Source organism: Zalophus californianus, chromosome 11, assembly GCF_009762305.2.
Source record: "Zalophus californianus isolate mZalCal1 chromosome 11, mZalCal1.pri.v2, whole genome shotgun sequence".
NCBI classification, from domain to species: domain Eukaryota; kingdom Metazoa; phylum Chordata; class Mammalia; order Carnivora; family Otariidae; genus Zalophus; species Zalophus californianus.
The window spans coordinates 91,394,637-91,413,189 of record NC_045605.1 but is presented as its reverse complement, the minus strand read 5'-3'; the positions used below and the strand labels follow the sequence as shown (position 1 = coordinate 91,413,189).

At 36.0% G+C, this 18,553-nt stretch overlaps 1 protein-coding gene across 1 annotated transcript; it reads right to left on the bottom strand.

The window, feature by feature from the left end:
• Positions 1-6,644: 6,644 nt before the first annotated feature.
• Positions 6,645-6,854, bottom strand: LOC113915207 (non-histone chromosomal protein HMG-17-like). The gene has a single exon (XM_035723057.1). The coding sequence runs from the start codon at positions 6,852-6,854 to the stop codon at positions 6,645-6,647; it is 210 nt and encodes a 69-aa protein (XP_035578950.1).
• Between the last annotated feature and the right edge of the window lie 11,699 nt (positions 6,855-18,553).

Below are 18,553 nucleotides of genomic sequence, written 5' to 3'. Positions count from 1 at the left end.
TAGCCTTTTTGATTTCGACTTGGTTAGATTTTAGTTCTTTTATTTCTCCAGAAAGCGTTTCTCTAATAACTTCCATGCTTTTTTCAAGCCCAGCTAGTATCTTTATAGTCATGATTCTGAACTCTAGGTCCGACATCGTACTAATGTCCATATTGAGTAGGTCCCTGGCAGACGGTACTACCTCTTGTTCTTTTTGCTGGGGTGATTTTTTTTGTCTTGTCATTTTGTCCAGAGGAGAACAGATAAATGAGAGAACAAAGTGCTAACAGGTTAACAACGTCCCCAGCAAATATACTCTATACAAATCAGAAAAGACCTGAAACCAGGGGAAAAGAAAGGGAAAGAAAGAAAAAAGAAAGAGAAAAAAAAGAAAAAGAAAAAGAAAAAGATAAAAACAAACAAAACCAGAACAAAACCAAAAAAAACAGAATATGATCAAATATGATCAGGCTAATGCATAGATCAGTGCCACACACTAGAATTTGGGTGTATTTTCATCTGTTAGAAGAAAGTGCCTCCTAAAATTTTAAAGGAAGACTTATATATGTACAAAATAAGGGTTGATACAATGAAGGGATGGAAGATGACTGTAAAGACGAAACTTAAAAAATGTTTTATAAACGGAATTGATAAGAAGTTGTTTGAAAGAAGAAAGATGAAGATTTAAAAAAAAGAAAAAAGAAAAAAATGGGAGAAACTGTGATCAGGCAGGAGACTAGAACAAAGCCATACACTAGTGATTTAGGTTCTGGTCTGTTAGAAGAAACTATATATCAAAATTTTAAAGAGAGAAGAACTTATATATATGTGCCAAAAATAAGGTAACTACTTGAAGGGATAAAATATGACTCTAAAAATGAAAAATAAAAAATGTTTTTTTTTTCAAAAAGGGATTGATAAGATGTTGGTTGAAAAAGGGAAAAAGAAAAATTCAAAAAAAAAAAACCCAAAACATTAAAAAAAATTAACTTTGAAAAACTAATGAATCATGGTAAAAAAACCATGAATTCTATGTGCAGTATTCCCCTAGCGCTGGAGTTCTCCCGTTCTCCTTGATTGGTAAACTTGGTCTTGGCTTGCTGGCTGTTTGTGCTGATCTTCTGTGGGAGGGGCCTGTTGCCGTGGTTCCCAAATGTCTTTGCCGCAGGCAGAATTGCCCTGCCCTTGTCGGTATGGGCTAAGCGAGCTGCTTGGGTTTGCTCTCAGGAGCTTTTGTTCCCTGCAAGCTCTCAGCACAGCTTTGGAGGACCAGGGTGAAAATGGTGGCCTCCCCACTCTCTGCCCAGAGGAGCTGAGAACTCGGGGTCCCGCTCCTCAGTGTGCCCCAGAGAAAAGCAGTCAATCACTCCTGTCTCCCAGATCTCCGGCCGCACTCCGTGCTCACCCGGCCTGTGACCGAGCGTTTCTATCTTTGGCACCCGACCCTGTGTGGAGTCTCCAAACCCAGCAGATCCCTGCGGTATGCTCCCGTGCCACTTCTCCTGGGGAGGGAGGGGAGTCTCCCCGGCTCTGCCGCTTGTTGGGTCCCTGCTGGAGGTGCAGTGGCCCGAGTGGGCCGCGGATCACAGTTTATGGCAACCCTGAGCTGAGAGCCCGCGCCTCGGCTCTGTCTCTGCAGCCGGCTTCCCTGCTCCGATACCTGGGAGCTCTGCCGCACTCAGGCACCCCCGGTCTTTCTGTGACCCCGAGGGTCCTGAGTCCATACTGTACCGCGAGGTTTCCACCTCCCGCTTAGCCACTGGAGCGACATCCCTCAGCGGAGCCAACTTCTAAAAGTTCTGATTTTGTGCTCCGCGGCTCTATCACTTGCCAGAAGCAACGATGGAGGCCCCCTCCCCCACCGTCTATCCTCCCGAATATCACCTTGGATTCACTTCTCCGCACGTCCTACCTTCTAGTAAGTGGTCGCTTCTCTGTTCACAGAGTTGTTGCTCCTCTCTTCTTCGATCTCCTGTTGAGTTCGTAGGTGTTCAGAATGGTTTGATCCCTATTCAGCTGAATTCCTGAGACCAGACGAAATCCAGGTCTCCTACTCCTCCGCCATCTTGTTCCACTGATCTATTTTGTTTGTTTTTAAGTAAACTCTACGCTCAATGCAGGACTTGAACTCATGACCCCAAGATCAAGAGCTGCACGCTTTACCAACTGAGCCAGCCAAGCACTTTCTAATATTGAACTCTTTTCTTGTTGGTACATTTTTATCAGAGAGTAACTGAGTATCTTCAAAGAATCTGTTAATTTTCTTTTCCCTATGATTCAGATTTGTTCTTTATTCCCATAGCTTTACATTCCAAACTTTCTTTCCCTGTGAATGATTGGGTGTTCTATATCCCAGACCCTTCTAACAGCTGTTTTTTTTTTTTTTTTGTCTCTTGTTCTAACAGCTGTTTTTTTTTTTTCTCATTCATCTGCTCTTGTCCACTTCCCTCTTCTTCCTGCTTGCCTCATAGAGCCCTCCTGTTCCACACTCTTGTACCCTCAAGCATGTTATACTTGGTATAAAATAGGTCACTTTCTTCTTGAGACTGCCATGCTACATTGATTGTTCAGTGGACAGTCTAAACTTCAGCCTGACATTCAGTAAGCTGTTATTGTACTCTAAAATGAACTACTCCTCTTTACTACTATTATTCTCTCCCTCTAGGCAAACATATATATGTGTATATATGTATACACACACATAGCAATAGATATACATATATGTGTATATATATATACATGTATATATATAAATTAGAGTCTTCTCATCTTCTGGATATTCCCACACATTCTTGTTTTGTTAGCTTCTATTGATGTAGTAACAAATTACTACAAAATCAGCAACTTCAGATAATACATTTATTATCTCCTGTTTTCCATGGGTCAGGAGTCTGGGCACAGCTATCTGGATCCCCTGTTTAGATCTCACAGGATGAATCAAGGTTTTCGCAGAGCTGTGATCCTCATCTGAGTATCTGGATCCTCTTCCAATATTACTGGTTATTGGAAGATGTAATTTCCTTGCAGGTATATGGCCATTTTCTTGCTGGCTGCTAGGAGGGGGCTGCTCTGAGCTTCTAGAAGGTGTCCCTCAGAAGTTCACAACACAACTATTTGTATTGTTCCTTAAAGCCAGCAAGAATACATCTCTCTGACTTCTGCCCTCAGCAAAAGAAAAATTCTGCATGTAAAGGGTTTACTTGATTGAGTCAGGCCCACTCAGATAATCTCCAGTAGTTTAAGGTCATTTATGAGGGACTTCAATTACATTTGAAAAATCTTTTCATAGCAAGTGCCTTGATTAGTATTAGATTGAACAGAGGATGGCTAGCTAAGGGGTTATCTTCAGAACCCTGACTTCCATACCCCTCATCGCCCATCCAACTTCTGCACAACGCTCAAGGTTAATCTCAAGCCCTATCTACCCCTGTTGCTCTCTCCAAATTCCTTATTTCTATTATGAACTTCTAAGCCATACAGAGGTTTTATTTATTTATGTTTATTCTTGTCAGTATAGAGAATTGTGTTTTGTTTGGAAAAGCGTGACCCATCCAACTACCCACCCACAACTGCAAATACACACTCATATACATATATACTCTCCCAATTTTGATTTTAATATACTTGAAGGTACAAGATAATCTTTAAAATCTCTTTTGCATAAAATATATTCCTTGACTATGATATACCAAACACCCAGACAAGAAGACCTCAGTGTTTAGAATAGCAGTAGACTTACAGGGTTCTATGCTAAACTTTTCTTGAGATGGTAGAGAATCTCTGAACTACTATTTAGGCTGAAAGCTCATTGTAATTTTCCCTAATTCACAAACAGCAGAACTTGGAGCCAGCACTGTAGGATACTAATGAAGCTCAATTGTGAACTAAATTGGGTTGAAGACAAGTAGGCAGCAATTTCCAATGGTCTTTCTCCAAATATTACCATAGGATTTTAGTCTAAATCAAGAAGCATTTTAGTTGATAAGCACACATTCAGAAGATATACATTTAAGAAGTGATCTTTTGAAGAGGTTGAGAGATCCCATGTTCATTTTTTACTAATTCTTGAACCATGATTTGCAGCCTAATGAACTTACAAATTATTTCTTTACTTTATAAGGGGGTAGGGGAGATTAGGATGAGGAAACATTTTAATAGAGAATTTTTTTGTAATTGGGTGTGTCAAAATCTACAAGTTTTATGTTATGCCCATATTGATAGAATATTGAAACAGGAATTAATTTCCTCTCAGAGTGAAGGCAAACATACTTTCTAATACTCTCCTCAGATTGCATGATAGCAAAAACTAGATGAGGAACAAACAGTTTTATACATGTGTATTGTTAAACATATGCACATATAAATTTCCAAATTTTCAATGTTCAAATTTCTCTTTTTTGAGAAGAATAAATTAGTCCAGCTCTGGTTATGATAGAATAATTCCTGGCATTACTGTGATTAAACTAGGTACATTAAAGTAAGCAGTGATGAATTGAAAGCACAGTAGAATTCTTGGTGGGTGTGAACTGATGAGTAATCTTAATTAGAGGTAAAATGTGCCCATTATTTTTGCACTATAAATGAATTTTCATATTATGAATTAGAGAGACAAGGACAATCTGATGCACAGTGACACATTAGTCAAAGACCAAGCATAAATGAACTAGGTACAGTTACTTCTTTTGGAAAAGAAGAAGAAAAAGACAAACTTTATTCTGCATCTGATTACCTCAATTTACCTAAATTTGAATGGTTCCTACATTTGTTAATTGGTGATATCTTATACTATAGTTCATGACTTGGATTTGCAATATAGTTTGGTTATAGCTAAAATTCAGTTTTAAATTGGTATCTAATTTGATATCCAATTTAAGCTAAAATATTAGAAAACTGCCTATTCTAGCCCCATCATAGAACAAAGTCAGGAAAATACATCAATTAGTTTCCCCTCTAGTGAATGTTGCATATTAGCCAGTTATTAGAAAATAAACGCACCATTTCTCGAGGTGGAGCACTTACTAGTTTAAATAAATGGAGGTGGAGGTAGGAAGATCAGTAATAATAATTTGTTATATTATAAATGATAACATCATCATTGAGCTGTATTTTATTTTACTTTAATTGTTTGGCATAAAATACCAGCTGACAACCAACTAAGTAGAGCATCTAAAGACACTAGTCAAAGGAAAATGACCTTTTGGAGTATCCTATCCTTTGAACTGAGCATCCTGTAGGAAGAGTATACTCACCAGATTCTTCATATTGACATAAATTTGGGATACATGATAAAGAACAATTTAAAAAGGTTAAAAGTTTTGGTTCAGAAGTATTACTTTAATTAATTTATGTAATATTTCCACAGCTCCAACAAAGTTTGACAAAGAGGAAAATAAAGTTCAGTTAAGAACTTAAGACTTCAGGGTGCCTGGGTGGCTCAGTCGTTAAGCGTCTGCCTTCGGCTCAGGTCATGATCCCAGGGTCCTGGGGTCAAGTCCCACATTGGGCTCCCTGCTCTGCGGGAAGCCTGCTTCTCCAGCTCCCACTCCCCCTGCTTGTGTTCCTGCTCTCACTATGTCTCTCTCTGTCAAATAAATAAATAACATATAAAAAAAAAAAAGAACTTAAGACTTCAAATATCAAATATCAAGTAGGTAGTAAAAGACTCCTTATTTCCAAAGAGCTTGTGCTTTTCAATATATCACAAAGAGGTCTTCTTAAATACCCTGGTGAAAAACTACGGAGATGCTTGGTTTTCTCTTTTGTGCTCTTGGTAAACTAAGGGAAAAGAGAATAGTACTTTGTAATCCAAGGATTGTTTCCTTTGCTTTTTTCCCTAGCCAAACTGTATCCAGATTTATTAAAGATACTCCTTCATAAACAATCATGGTATTTTCAGGCAGGACACCGGGAGACAATCATTAACAGTATAAAACTTCCAAATTCCCTTCTTCAATGGACTACTAAAATCAGAAAGCCACTATAAATCCCAATGAAGTCTTCATGTGATGATCTGAACAGGGAAAGTTTAGAGTGACATTTGACATTTCATGTTTAGAATATTGTTCAACAACTTTTCATAAGCTGAATCTGACTTTCAGGAAATGAAATTAAAATGGCAGTATTATCAATCTGAAGATCCACGAGCTAATAAGGAAGTCTTTGAAGGGATGCCATCTCAATGACAGATTGCCTGACAAACTGGGAACCATTTGGGGGGGTCAGGTTTCAACAAGTCTCTGGGCTTAAGGGAGTCGAGTCTATGCCGAAGACAGAAAGGGAAAATAGAACATTAAAAAATGAATTTTCCCTTTTCCTCACCACAAGGAGTTTGTTCCAAAGTGGCTAATGCCTGTCAACATCAAGGTATCCTTCCTCCTATGAACCAAGAAGAATTTTCTCAAACTAGAAGGGACCGCTCTTTTCCCCCATATCAATTCAGCTTCTGAGATATTCCATTAGTGACATATGCCCTTTCCCCCAATTGACAATGAATTGTTCTGTGTGCTAACAACATAGCTTAAAAAAAAAAAGCAAAACAAAATTCTGCATTTTTAAAAACTTGATAAAAAATAGTATTTCAAACTGTACAGTCATGAGAAATACACAGTTATCAAAAAGTGGCACACCCTTCGTGTGGCTTCTCCAGCACCTTCAGCTTTCTGTATTCAGTCTGTTTTGGTGTCTCCACTTTTTGCAGCGTTATTCCCATCCTTACTAGCATCAGCTTTTCTCTTTTCCCCTTTGGGTATGTTCTCTCCCTTCTTTGCTGGGGTTTTTATAGGCTTGGGCTCTGGCTTTGGAGATATTCTCTGTGATTCATCCTTCACCTTGTCTTTATCTCCTTTAGCATCCCCTTTAGCCTTTCTCTTGGGCATGGTGGCATTGGAGAGACCTAGGCACTGGATATAGGGATGCAGTGGAGGTGGGCTCTACTGGGTCAATGGGTCTTTCTTGCCTCTGCTTCATACTGCTCCTAAGGATTCTTGTTTCCCTTTCATACCTAAGTTAACTTCAGGATGCTTGAAACACTGTTTAAGGTTGCCCCCTGGAAACACTGGTAATCACATATGCTAGGGGAGACAACTCCTATAAACTTACACTGTCAGGGCACCTGGATGGCTCAGTAGGTTAAGCATCTGACTCTTGGTTTCAGCTCAGGTCATGATCTCATGAATCATCAATTGGTGGGCTCCATGCTCAGTGGGGACTCTGCTTGAAAGATTCTCTCCCTCTGCCCCCCATTCTCTCTCTCTCAAATAAATAAATCTTCAAAAAAGAAAGAATTTACAGTGTACACACTTTAACCAATCTGTACATGCCATGGCAGGTCATCTTGTAATAACCATAATTGGATCTCCTACTAGTAAAAATAGTCCTTTCTTAGACTGTGGAGGTATTTCTGAAGATTTTTTTGAAAATACATACGAGAGAAAAAAAGATAGTCTGGTTATGCAATTATGAAAGAAAATTAGAGAAATTATTTTCAGTGTGATCTTTAGAGCCAATGGCTCTCCTGAGATAATAGTAGGCTTGTCATTCTTTTTGGATCAAAGTTGGTAGTTTTATGTCACTACTGTATATGTCAAGGTTTTCTAGAATGGGAGATTTTACATAATGTATTACATGTCTCAGTTCTCACCAAGGGGCTATAAAAAGCTCAGGTGGCATTGTCTGATAGATATTCCAGAGATGGACATTTTAATTCTAATCATATGCTAATTTATTTTCATATGGGGTTTTTATTACCTTGAGAATTTCTCAGTGCATTCATGAAGCATTTTCTATAGGAAGTAAATATTTCTAATTTTTACTGAATTTAGCATCCAAAAATGTTTGTCCTTTGTAGTTTTGTTTAAACAGAGACATGAGTGGATTACAGATAAGGAACTATTTCTAGATTAAGAACATTACTTATATAATAACATTGCCTAGTTAATTCTTTTCTTCCAATATTTAAAACTCAGGTTAGACATATTAATAGAGTTGAAAGACAAAATATAAATAGAAAATAAATAATATTCATAATAGCAATCATCTTAAGACATAAAATGGAGCAGAGTATGGAATTTGAAATAAGAAAGATGTTTAAATTTCCTGTGTGAGCCTATGAAAATTTATTAAATATTGGGCCTCAGTTTCTTTCTTGATAAAATAGAATAATTAATAAAAATAGAATTAATAAATAATAATCGTTACCTTGTAGAGAATAAGTGAAAAAAAATAAAGGAACATATATATTTTTGAACATATGTATATTTTTATTTATTTTGTACAGCAGATAGCACTTTAGTAGGTATTCAAGAAATGGTAATTTAATTTTGATAGTATTTAGAATACACTATATTTTACAAATATTGCTTTTGTATGGAGAATACTTTTTCACTACTTTCCCTTTTTTACATATAAGAACCTGAGAATGAGAGGTTAGATGATTTTCTCCAGTTTTTACATGAGGCAACTTTCTAAGTGATGGCTTCATACATTTATTCCATAAATATTCTGATGTTTCACATTATCTAATTTAATCTTTGCAACAATGGAAGAAACTGAAGCACAGAGAATTTAAATCATTTTCCAGGGATCAAACAGCTAACGTGAGTGAGATTAGGAGACAAGGCTCCTGATCTCTCCCAGATCTCAAGCTCTTTATATTACAGCACTCTGAACCCCAATGCAGTCGAGGATACCATGCTACATTTCCAATCTAATCTCCATTCTCTCCTACACTGTATTTTTTATCCTCTAGCTATACAAACCACTGACTGTTCCCCAAACATACCATCTACTTTCCAACATGTTTTACTCACATCCTGAAATTTTATTCCCACTTTTCTTCACTAATTACATTCCCAGTGTTCTCCCAAGTTTTGTGTACACCAACCTCTCCTTCAAACTCCTTCAATGAACTACAGGCAAAATCACATCATCTTTGTGTTTCCACACTCCTTATACAAGAGTTTCTGATAACATTTATAACACTTTCTAAGCCAAAAATAAAATATCTAACTACATTTTTAGAACTATGTGTCTGATCTAAGCATTTTGCATGCTTATTCATTTAAGAATCACAAAAATCTAACGGGTTACTTACTATCATCACCCTACTTTCACAGACACACAGTGAGGTAAACTTCCTAAGTTCACCCAGCTCAGCCTTCATATGCTTCCTATTTTCATGTTACATCTTTTTCCACCCATTCACCTTCACATTTCCATGTATTCTACATTTATAGTTTCTCACTTGTAGACAGCAGATAGCTAGCTTTTATTTATTGATCCATTCTGGACATCTCTGTCTCTTAGTTGGGATTTTCATAAAAATGTGTCCTTATTGGTGTGATGGTTGTTTATGGAATAAACTGCCACGTGAACACAGAAACTAGAGAGGAGGGAAGGTGTCCCAGGGGAGAGGATATTTGATTTCACCCTTGAAGAGTAAATGAAGAAGGTTGTCCATTCATGATGGCTATAGCATCACTGACAGAGGAGAGCATGTGCAAAGACACAAAATCCCCGAAGCAGCAAAGGTATAGTGTAAAAGAGATGTTTGGCCCACATACCTTTTTTATATGCTTTTCTATAGGAGCACTTTATGCCTTCTACTGGAGGATTGAGTTTTGCTGTCACATTTATACCAGATGGACCCCTCGTACTTTACATCTCCTGGCAGAACCCTGACTAATTGGGCCAGCTTTGGATGTGTTAGTTAAGTTAGATTCCCCAGATCTCCCTTTTAAGGATTAGAACTAGGAAATATGGACACTCATATTGGAAAATGGTGACACCAAAAAACATATTGATGAGGGGAAAAAGAACTACAGGCTTATGTAGTAGTTTTGTCTTTATTTACAGAGAACAGTATATTCCTTTTAACATCATTTCCATTTAGTAGCATGGCACTATTTATTCTGGCGATATAGATCTATTAGGTTTACTGCAAAGATGTTTTCAAGATTCCCATGGTGCCTTTTTTGGCTACCTTAGGAGAGAGAGTAGCAAAAATGACAGCCTATACAATCATAGCAAAGATAGCGTAGGAGAATAAAAAAGAGAAATCAACTCAGTTCTTTCCATTTTATTTGCATGATTTCAGTGTCATGTCATGAGTATTTAATCATCCCTCACCAATGTAGAGAAATAACAAGGTGATATGAACTAGAATGGGAATGGATGCTAACATGATGAGAGATGGTTATGTTTTTCTGTGTTCTATAAAGTCCCATATACAGTTACAGAATTCCATAAATAATGTCGATACTGGCTTAATATATTCAGTACCTGATGTTCCATTTGAGACTCAGATTGACCATGTATTTATATTAAAGAAAAATAATACTAATCCAAAACAGTTTAAAGGAATGGAAAACACTACAAATCAAAGTTGTGAGGAAATGATAGACCATTTTCTTTATATTAAAAAAAAAGTAAAAAGTGTTGAATTATGGCAGAGACTTGAATGGACCATAATGAATCTCAGTGGCTGAAAGCTGATTCAAAATAAATGGAGATAATTAACAGATTGGAGATCTGCAAGCAACAGGTAATTGGATTATCAATGGATAATTTGTTTCCATGGACGTTTTTACTATCTGCACATCTGCAATATTTCATTCTTGTCATTTTGTTCTCTAAAAGAATGTCCTCAAAACTCAGTTAATCCCCTGTATGATCTCTGTAATTAAGTTATTTTGAAGAGATGGTTACTGCGTTTTTATCCTCAAACAACATCCAAATCCCTCATTTTAATTACAAATGACACTTTATTTCCGCGCTTTGTACTGACCCTTTGAAAAGCGTGAGGTTTTTTCATTCTCTGGGGAGAACAAACCCAAGTTTAATAACTTTAATCCTTCAAAATATTGATCATTAATCTAGGTCTTTTTGCTAGTCATAACAATTTAACATTTCAAGTTTCAAATATCTTTTCATCAAATTTCTAACCTGGTCATAAATTTGAAAGTTTCAATTCTGCAGTGAGCCTCCATATTACTGTTTTGCTGTTTATATTCATGTCAAGGCAATGGTAGTCATTTTTCTCTCTCTTTAAGGAATATGGAAGACCACTTCCCTGTGTTTCTGGGAAAAGAAGGGGGTGACTTTCAACATTGTCATAAAGATTTTGTTCAATCTCGCTAAAACATGTAGCAAAGTTTCAAACACACAAAAAAGCAGACAACAAGACCAAGACATCAGGTCCAAAGTCACAGAAATGGTAAACCAAGATTTTTGTGAGGGGGGCCATTATGTGTGACAGAAATACTGTTAACAATTCTTGGCCTTGGTTCCCAGATCCAAGTATTCCGTAAAGAGTACGCTCTGAAGCCAGACACATTGGCTTCCTATCCCACTCGTACCTCTTATTAGTTATATAATGTTGTATAAATTATTAAACGCCTTGATTCAGTGTTTTCATCCATGAGTAGAACATAATAGTAATCTCCAAATGCCAAATCTGCGGAAATGATTAGAAGAGTAATAAAGGTCTTAGAGTGGTGTCTCCTGACACATGGTTATCACTATGTTAGCATTTGTTTTTGTTATTACAATCAATAGAATAACCATGGGTATGTGAACTCATAGTTAAATGAAGCTGTGAAAGCGATCTAGAATTCAATCAGATGTCACTGTAATATTGTTAAGTGTTATAGTGCTACAAGAATGAATCCTTTTGTCAAGTTCTGTGGTCTTCAAGACTGAACCAAAGATATTTAAATATCATATGATTGCTATCTCATTAAATATTACATAATTGATTCAAAATTGTGATTTTTAAGTGAAAAGTATGCTGTTTTTAAATATAGTATTAGAACATTTTAAGACAACTTGGACACCATATTTGTTAATTTACATTTTTAGATTCATGACATTTACTTAAATTTTCAGAAAGTTTGATAGAACATTGAAATACTTAAAAGGGATGTTGAATATATTAAATTTATAAAAAAAAAAACACTTGAGCCATTTGAAATATATAAGAAAAAAGAGTTGAGTCCCCTTAAAAATAATTGTCAAGATTTTGTTTTTATAAAAACATGAGCTAGCATACTGAAGTAACAGATTTTAAAATTTATATAAACTTTTACTATTTAAAACTAGCGAAACTCTGGATAATCTTTTCTTGGGGGAAAATCTTCAAGGGAATGTGTGTGTGTGTGTGTGTGTGTGTGTGTGTGTGTGTGTATTCATGAGTATCATAGTTAACAATCATTATCATCTTCAAACTGGTTGGATAATTTATCATCAACCTCTTTCTACAGCTTTAGATTGTGAAATTTTTCTGAAATTTTGAAACTAATTTGAAGATTGTTTGGGGTTCCAGGTACTGTACCTGGGAATCATAAATTGGATAATAATAAGACTTAATTTGTTGAGTTCTTGGGAGAAAAAATATAACATACATATTTGCACTATCCTCTGGAGTCTAAGAAGACGAGTATTAAAGTTCGAGGTCAAAAGGACCATTGGTAATTGGAGGCTTCTTATTTGAACAGGATCACATGAATATAGGAAGTCAATGAATGTAAAGTTTTATGGTACTTTTGGGAAAAGACAGTGGCTACAAGAGAATGAGGATATTTAGGGCCTCTAAACTTTCTGCTACTTCTCTGTGTTTTTCAAGACAAAGGTTTCTCTTTAAAAACTTCCGTGTTTGCACATTTTATATGATTGTGTCGTTGTTTTTTCTTTGTTCTTCTCCAGATTTTAATAAAGTGCTTTTGTAATTGGGATTGTAATAGTTTCTGGTCTCAGTTATCACCTTGGGGTGGAACCAAGGATAGGATTTCTGTACACATTTAGAAAAGTATTTTGGAGGGGTCAGTGATCCCTGGGGGAGGAACTAGCAGAGAAGGGAAGAGGCAGGAGCTAAAATTTGCTGACAATATAGCAGGTGCCTACTGTCATCATTTTGTGATCCCTTAATAACAATCATCTTGGCATAATTATCCATATTTTAAAGATTAAAAATGAACCAACCAAAAATCTGAGATTGTGAATAAGAGCACACAGCTAGTAATTAGCAGGATGGGTGTCAGACTCAGGTCTGATGCCAAAGTCTTTAATTTTTCTAAAAATAGTAAAGGAAATAAAAACTAGTGATAAAGTCAGATGTGTTTCCCACTGAAATATTTTTATTTTCGACCTCTCTGCTCCTGTATTTTAATTTTTTAAGAAGATATCTTTATCTGACCTTTATAATTAAATTTATCATGAGAAATCTATTTGCTTATCCCTGAAAGGTATATTATTATGTTCTATGTTTGCTAGGTTGAATATCTCACTAATTTACAGAAGTCATATTTTATCCTTAATTTATTTTTGTCTGTTATTTTCCATTTTGTTTTTGCCATGTAGTATTAAATAGTACAAGAACCTTTCTTAATGATCTTCGAAAATATATGGAATCGATGCCCATGGCCAAATTTATTTGCTTTCACTGGAAGAGTAATGTTAATGTCAAGTGTCTGTGTTTTTCCCCTTAGGATCTGTTTTAATGACTCTATGTTTAGGTAATCCATGACTTTTGAATGCATACCAAAATGAATTGCTTTGCTTCACACCATTGTAACAATCCATTCAGCCAGAAGAGGCCAACAGAACACAAATTAGTGACATTTGCATTGATTCGGTGTGAGTCTAAATTACTGTAATGGAAATGTCTACACTGTTGAATATTTTTTCTACTGGCTTTGAAGAAGTAGTGTAACTGTTTCCTCAATGTATCACCAACTGGTTTGGGGAGGAGAGGAAATTATAGCTACCTGTTCCTATTGCTTACTTGGTGCCAGGCATTTTGCTAAATATATTACAAGCATTTTCTCAATAGGATATGGGCTTTAATTAGTTGCAGGCTATTTATTTATTTGTGTTTTATTTATTATTTATTTATTTATTTATTTAAAACTTTGTATTTATTTATTCATGAGACACAGAGAGAGAGAGAGAGAGAGAGAGAGAGGCAGAGGGAGAAGCAGGCTCCCAAGGAGCTGGGAGCCTGATGTGGGACTCGATCCCAGGACCCTGGGATCATGACCTGAGTCGAAGGCAGACACTTAACCATCTGAGCCACCCAGGCGCCCATATTTGTGTTTTTTTTTTTAAACAAAGTTTTATCCTAAGGCTAGTATCAGAATGCAAAATAGAAGTTTCTGATGGTAGTTGTCTTTAAAAAAGCCACTTTATCCCCACTGTTATTTCTGTAGTATTCCTGAGATATGAGAAGATGGAATTAGAAAAAGACTGGAGGAAATTGCCTTGGGTAGCACTTGGGCCTTTCAGGTAGGTTGGGGATTACAAAATTGTAAGTGGAATTGCCATTTCTTGGCAGTGCCTCTTTGGAAAGACTTTATTTCCTGTGGCTGTGGCAACAGTTCTGAGGGTCTGTTCAGGCCTTGCAGCAAGGGAGGAACTGTTAAAAATCCTGATAGAGGGTGACTACTGATTAATCACAAAGTTGACCAGGGACCTCTATGACTACCTGAGAGTTGACCAGGGACCTATATGACTACCTGGGAGTTCATATCAGCTTTCCTCCCCTTCTTAGCCCAATCTATGGTTATGCTGAGGGACACTGACAGCCGTTGGGTATGGTGGCTTCACCACATTCTTCATGGAGACATTCTGCCCATTATTTCTGCATTCTGAGTTTCCCTCTACATTTATTCTTTTATTTTAAAGCAATTCATTTAGTGAACACTGTGTGTGACCACTGACATCTTCATAGACAATTCTCATCTTACTGCAGATCATTTCTCCATGTGTTATCTTAAACACAAAAAATGAATATTACAGCATTTTTACTTCTAATGCTGTGCCATAGAGATAAAGTGTTTTGTAGGGGCCATTTGTATAAGCAGTTTCTATTTTTAAAAATATGTGAATTAGAAAAGTCTTAAGAAGTGACCCCAGAACTTTTGACTAAGGCAGGGCTCAGTAAATAGAAATTTACAATTACTGTCCCTCTTTCACATATGAAGAAATTAATTGGCTTTGATGAGTTAAGGGAACTTCCTGAGCTGATATGGCTACTAAGTGTTAGAGATGAAAATAGACCTCAGTTTCATCAAATATCTGGACTCTTAACAACTAATTAAAATATTTAAGCTTTTAGTGACAGGGATGATGCAAATGATTGGATTCTACAGTATTAGTTTCTCTGTTCTTTAAATTTTAGGAAGGCCAATGCCTTAAGGCTCTGAAGATTGATTCACTTGTAAATGACTTAAACACAATTTCTAAGGAGGGTTGTTAAAGCAGTGTAAATCAAGTACTGTTCTGGAATTAAGAGTCAGACTTTCTTTTTCTAGGGATACACAGTTTGCAACACCCAAATGAGTTTTCTGAGCTAAATTAAAAAAAAAATATTACCCTCTCACATGGGTAATATTTATTCTTTGAGAAAATTTATTAAAGAGTTGAATAATTATCTAAATATTTTGCGGGGTGTCTGCATGTTTTGGTGCTTTGTACCCAAGCATAGTTTGCCAACTGGTAGAGCTTAAGTTAAAAATATGTTATGGAGGGAAGCCTGGGTGGCTCAGTTGGTTAAACAATAGAGTCCCGTGTTGGCCTCCTTGCTCCGCGGGGAGCCTGCTTCTCCCTCTGCTTGCCACTCCCCTTGCTTGTGCTCTCTCTCTCTCTCTGACAAATAAATAAATAAAATCTTATATATATATATAATAAAATCATATATATGTGTGTGTGTGTGTCTGTGTGTTATGGGGGGCACCTGGGTGGCTCAGTCAGTTGAGCAACCCACTCTTGATTTTGGCTCAGGTTGTGATCTTGGGGTCGTGGGATCAAGCCCTGTGGCTTCACACTCAGTGGAGAGTCTGCTTGAGATTCTCTCCCTCTCCCTTTGCCCCTCCCCCTGCTCAGGTGTGCATGCTCTCTCTCTCTCTCTCTCTGTAAAATAAAGAAAATCTTTTTAAAAATGTTATGAATGTATTTATATCTATCTTTATATATCTAGTTTACCAGTTTGTCTGAAAATGACTCATTTCAATTTATAAGTTGGCTGATTGGTCCAACAAAAGAAACATTTAGATCATGGGAATCAGTTGAACTCTTTGCACATGTGGAAAAAGGTAAGCAATTTATCATCCTGGTCTTCATTTGTTGAAGTAATGAAGATATGATGAAGCATAGCAGGTGCCATGGCTGTTCTCCTCTTCATGGTGGGACTTATTTTACAAAACTCCAGAGGACCCCATTCACACTGACTGCATTTATGCTTTTCCCTTACTTCTTTTACCATGTGTTCTTTTTCCTGCTCAGTTGCCTTTAGTTAGGTCTACCAGAAATATCTGCCAAAATATTTAATAATTTTTGATGGCACCAATGGCTTACTTGAATTCCTGCATGGGGATAAGACATGACTTCAAGTTTGAAGACTGTCCTTGCACTCTTAAGTAGTAACTCAGTATCTGATAGACACAGAAATCCCATAAGAGAAAAATAAACCAATCTGTTGTAATTTTATCTACTACCAAAGATATTGTTTTTCAGGAAAAAATAATGGAAATACTGCTACAGGTATTGGAAGTAGTTATTAAATAAATAAGTACTAAGAAGAAAATTTTCGTGTGTCTTTTGAAACCCTCTGGTGTTGCCAAGTTATTTTGTATCTGATGTTCAAGAGAGACAGGGCTGGTCTCTTCAAAGGCTCATAAGAGAAAAAAATCAACATTGCAACTTCTAAAGAATAGAGGAAGAAGGTAATGATGAGAAAATATTCGTGTTATTCCTCAAATCAAAGAGAAATTTGAAAGTATTAATAAAAAGTCTCCCTGGGAAACTGAACTTTATTAATACTAACAGGTTGATGGAATGATATAGTGTTCTTTTTCTATTTCATTTGAAAATATGGAAAGGATAATATTTTAATGGTTAAGGTAATCCAGTTTGTATTTTTATAGTCCTTGTATGTGTGTGTTTTCTTTCAAATCTAACTTATTAGAAAGATATATTGATTCACTTCTCATGGACAAACAGATGCAGAGATTATTAGAATATATATAGCCTGACTGAATCGTATGGGTAGAATACTGATGTATTTGTTTACAGAGAAGAGTGTCTTTCATCTTAATAATATGTTTTTAGACATTCAGCCTACAAGAGGATATATATTATCACCTCTCTTCTACACACCTAGAGAAAATCATTTGTTCTTTTGCATTCTCTTGACACTAACCAATAGTGTTTATAATACATTTGTTAAAGAATAATTTTCAGGAGAAAGTAAAATCATGAATCTCATACAGAGATAAAATGAATATGTGATAAAGATTAAACTTAACTCATTATTAATGAGGGGACTGATAAGATGTTACAACTAGTTCAAAAGAGAATGCCAAGAACAGACACATTTATAAATCAAGAATATTAAAATGAATGTGCAGATGAGGGAGGGCAAACTGGCTTCTAACACAGTGGCAGAGAGAAGTCAGTTGAACATTTACCAGCCAAAATTTACTTTCATGTGTATAAGTAAGAATCATTTTGCACTGCCATGATTTATCTATAATTTAAAGTGTTATCTATAACTTGTAAGTAGCTCAAAGGCAATGAAAGATTGGAATCAGATAACTAGGAAATGTGTGTGGTAAAAAATACATAGTTGTCCACTGGAGATATGCAGTACTTTTTTATACTTACTGTAAATTGTCTTATACATTGTAGTGTTCTTGTTAATATATTGGTTACCTCTCTCATTATGTTCTGCACATTTGTACATCTTTTTCCTTCTAGTTAGGTATTGGGCTTCTCTGGGTCAAGAACTGTGCTTTGAATTTTGTTTGTTTCCTTGCTATTCCCAATATAGGAATGGGAGAAAAATGGCTACTTCTTAAATAGCTGGTGAAATTAAATTATAACATTGGGTGTTGTTGGTCAACCACAATGAAACTTTGATCTTCATGGTGTGTTGTTCAATAACACACTGTAAAAATGTTCTTGTAAGCTTAGGGGAAGAATGTTTATTTTGTTGGGTATAACTATAACTGGTGAATAGCAACAATGTCAGTCTTGCTTCATGCCCTTAATTTATGTATGTTCTTATAGATTTTAACTGGTGAGAATTCTTTTGACCCCAGCTCAGCCTAAGCACCCCCCCAAAAATAGGTAGAACTTTAAATGAGACAAATCTAGATTCAAATCCAACTCTACACTTTAACCCTTTAACCCTTAGGAACTGTGTGACCATAGAAAGATGATTGTTGAGACTTAGTTTTTTTTTCTCATTATTTAAACTGAGATAATAATACTGTAACCCAAGAATGTTATTAAGGTTATATAACATATATTTTAAAAGCTTAGCCTATGGAGGAATGCATAAATACTATTTTCTTCTTCCTGTCTTTTCCTAACTTAATTTAAAATAAATAAGAGAAAAATCAAACCAAAGACTCATACTCTGTTGAACACAGTTTCAGACTTGAAATTAGCCTGAGTACTCATAAAATAGATTTTTGAAAACATGCTTGAATCATTTTAGTTTATAACATTAGTTTATAACACTGCTTTTAACTTGAAAATTGAAAACGTACTTTAAGGTTAGGATGACTTTTAAAAACCA

Excerpts from the sequence above, each read along its gene's own strand:
- LOC113915207 (XM_035723057.1), bottom strand. The coding sequence starts at position 6,854 with ATGCCCAAGAGAAAGGCTAAAGGGGATGCTAAAGGAGATAAAGACAAG.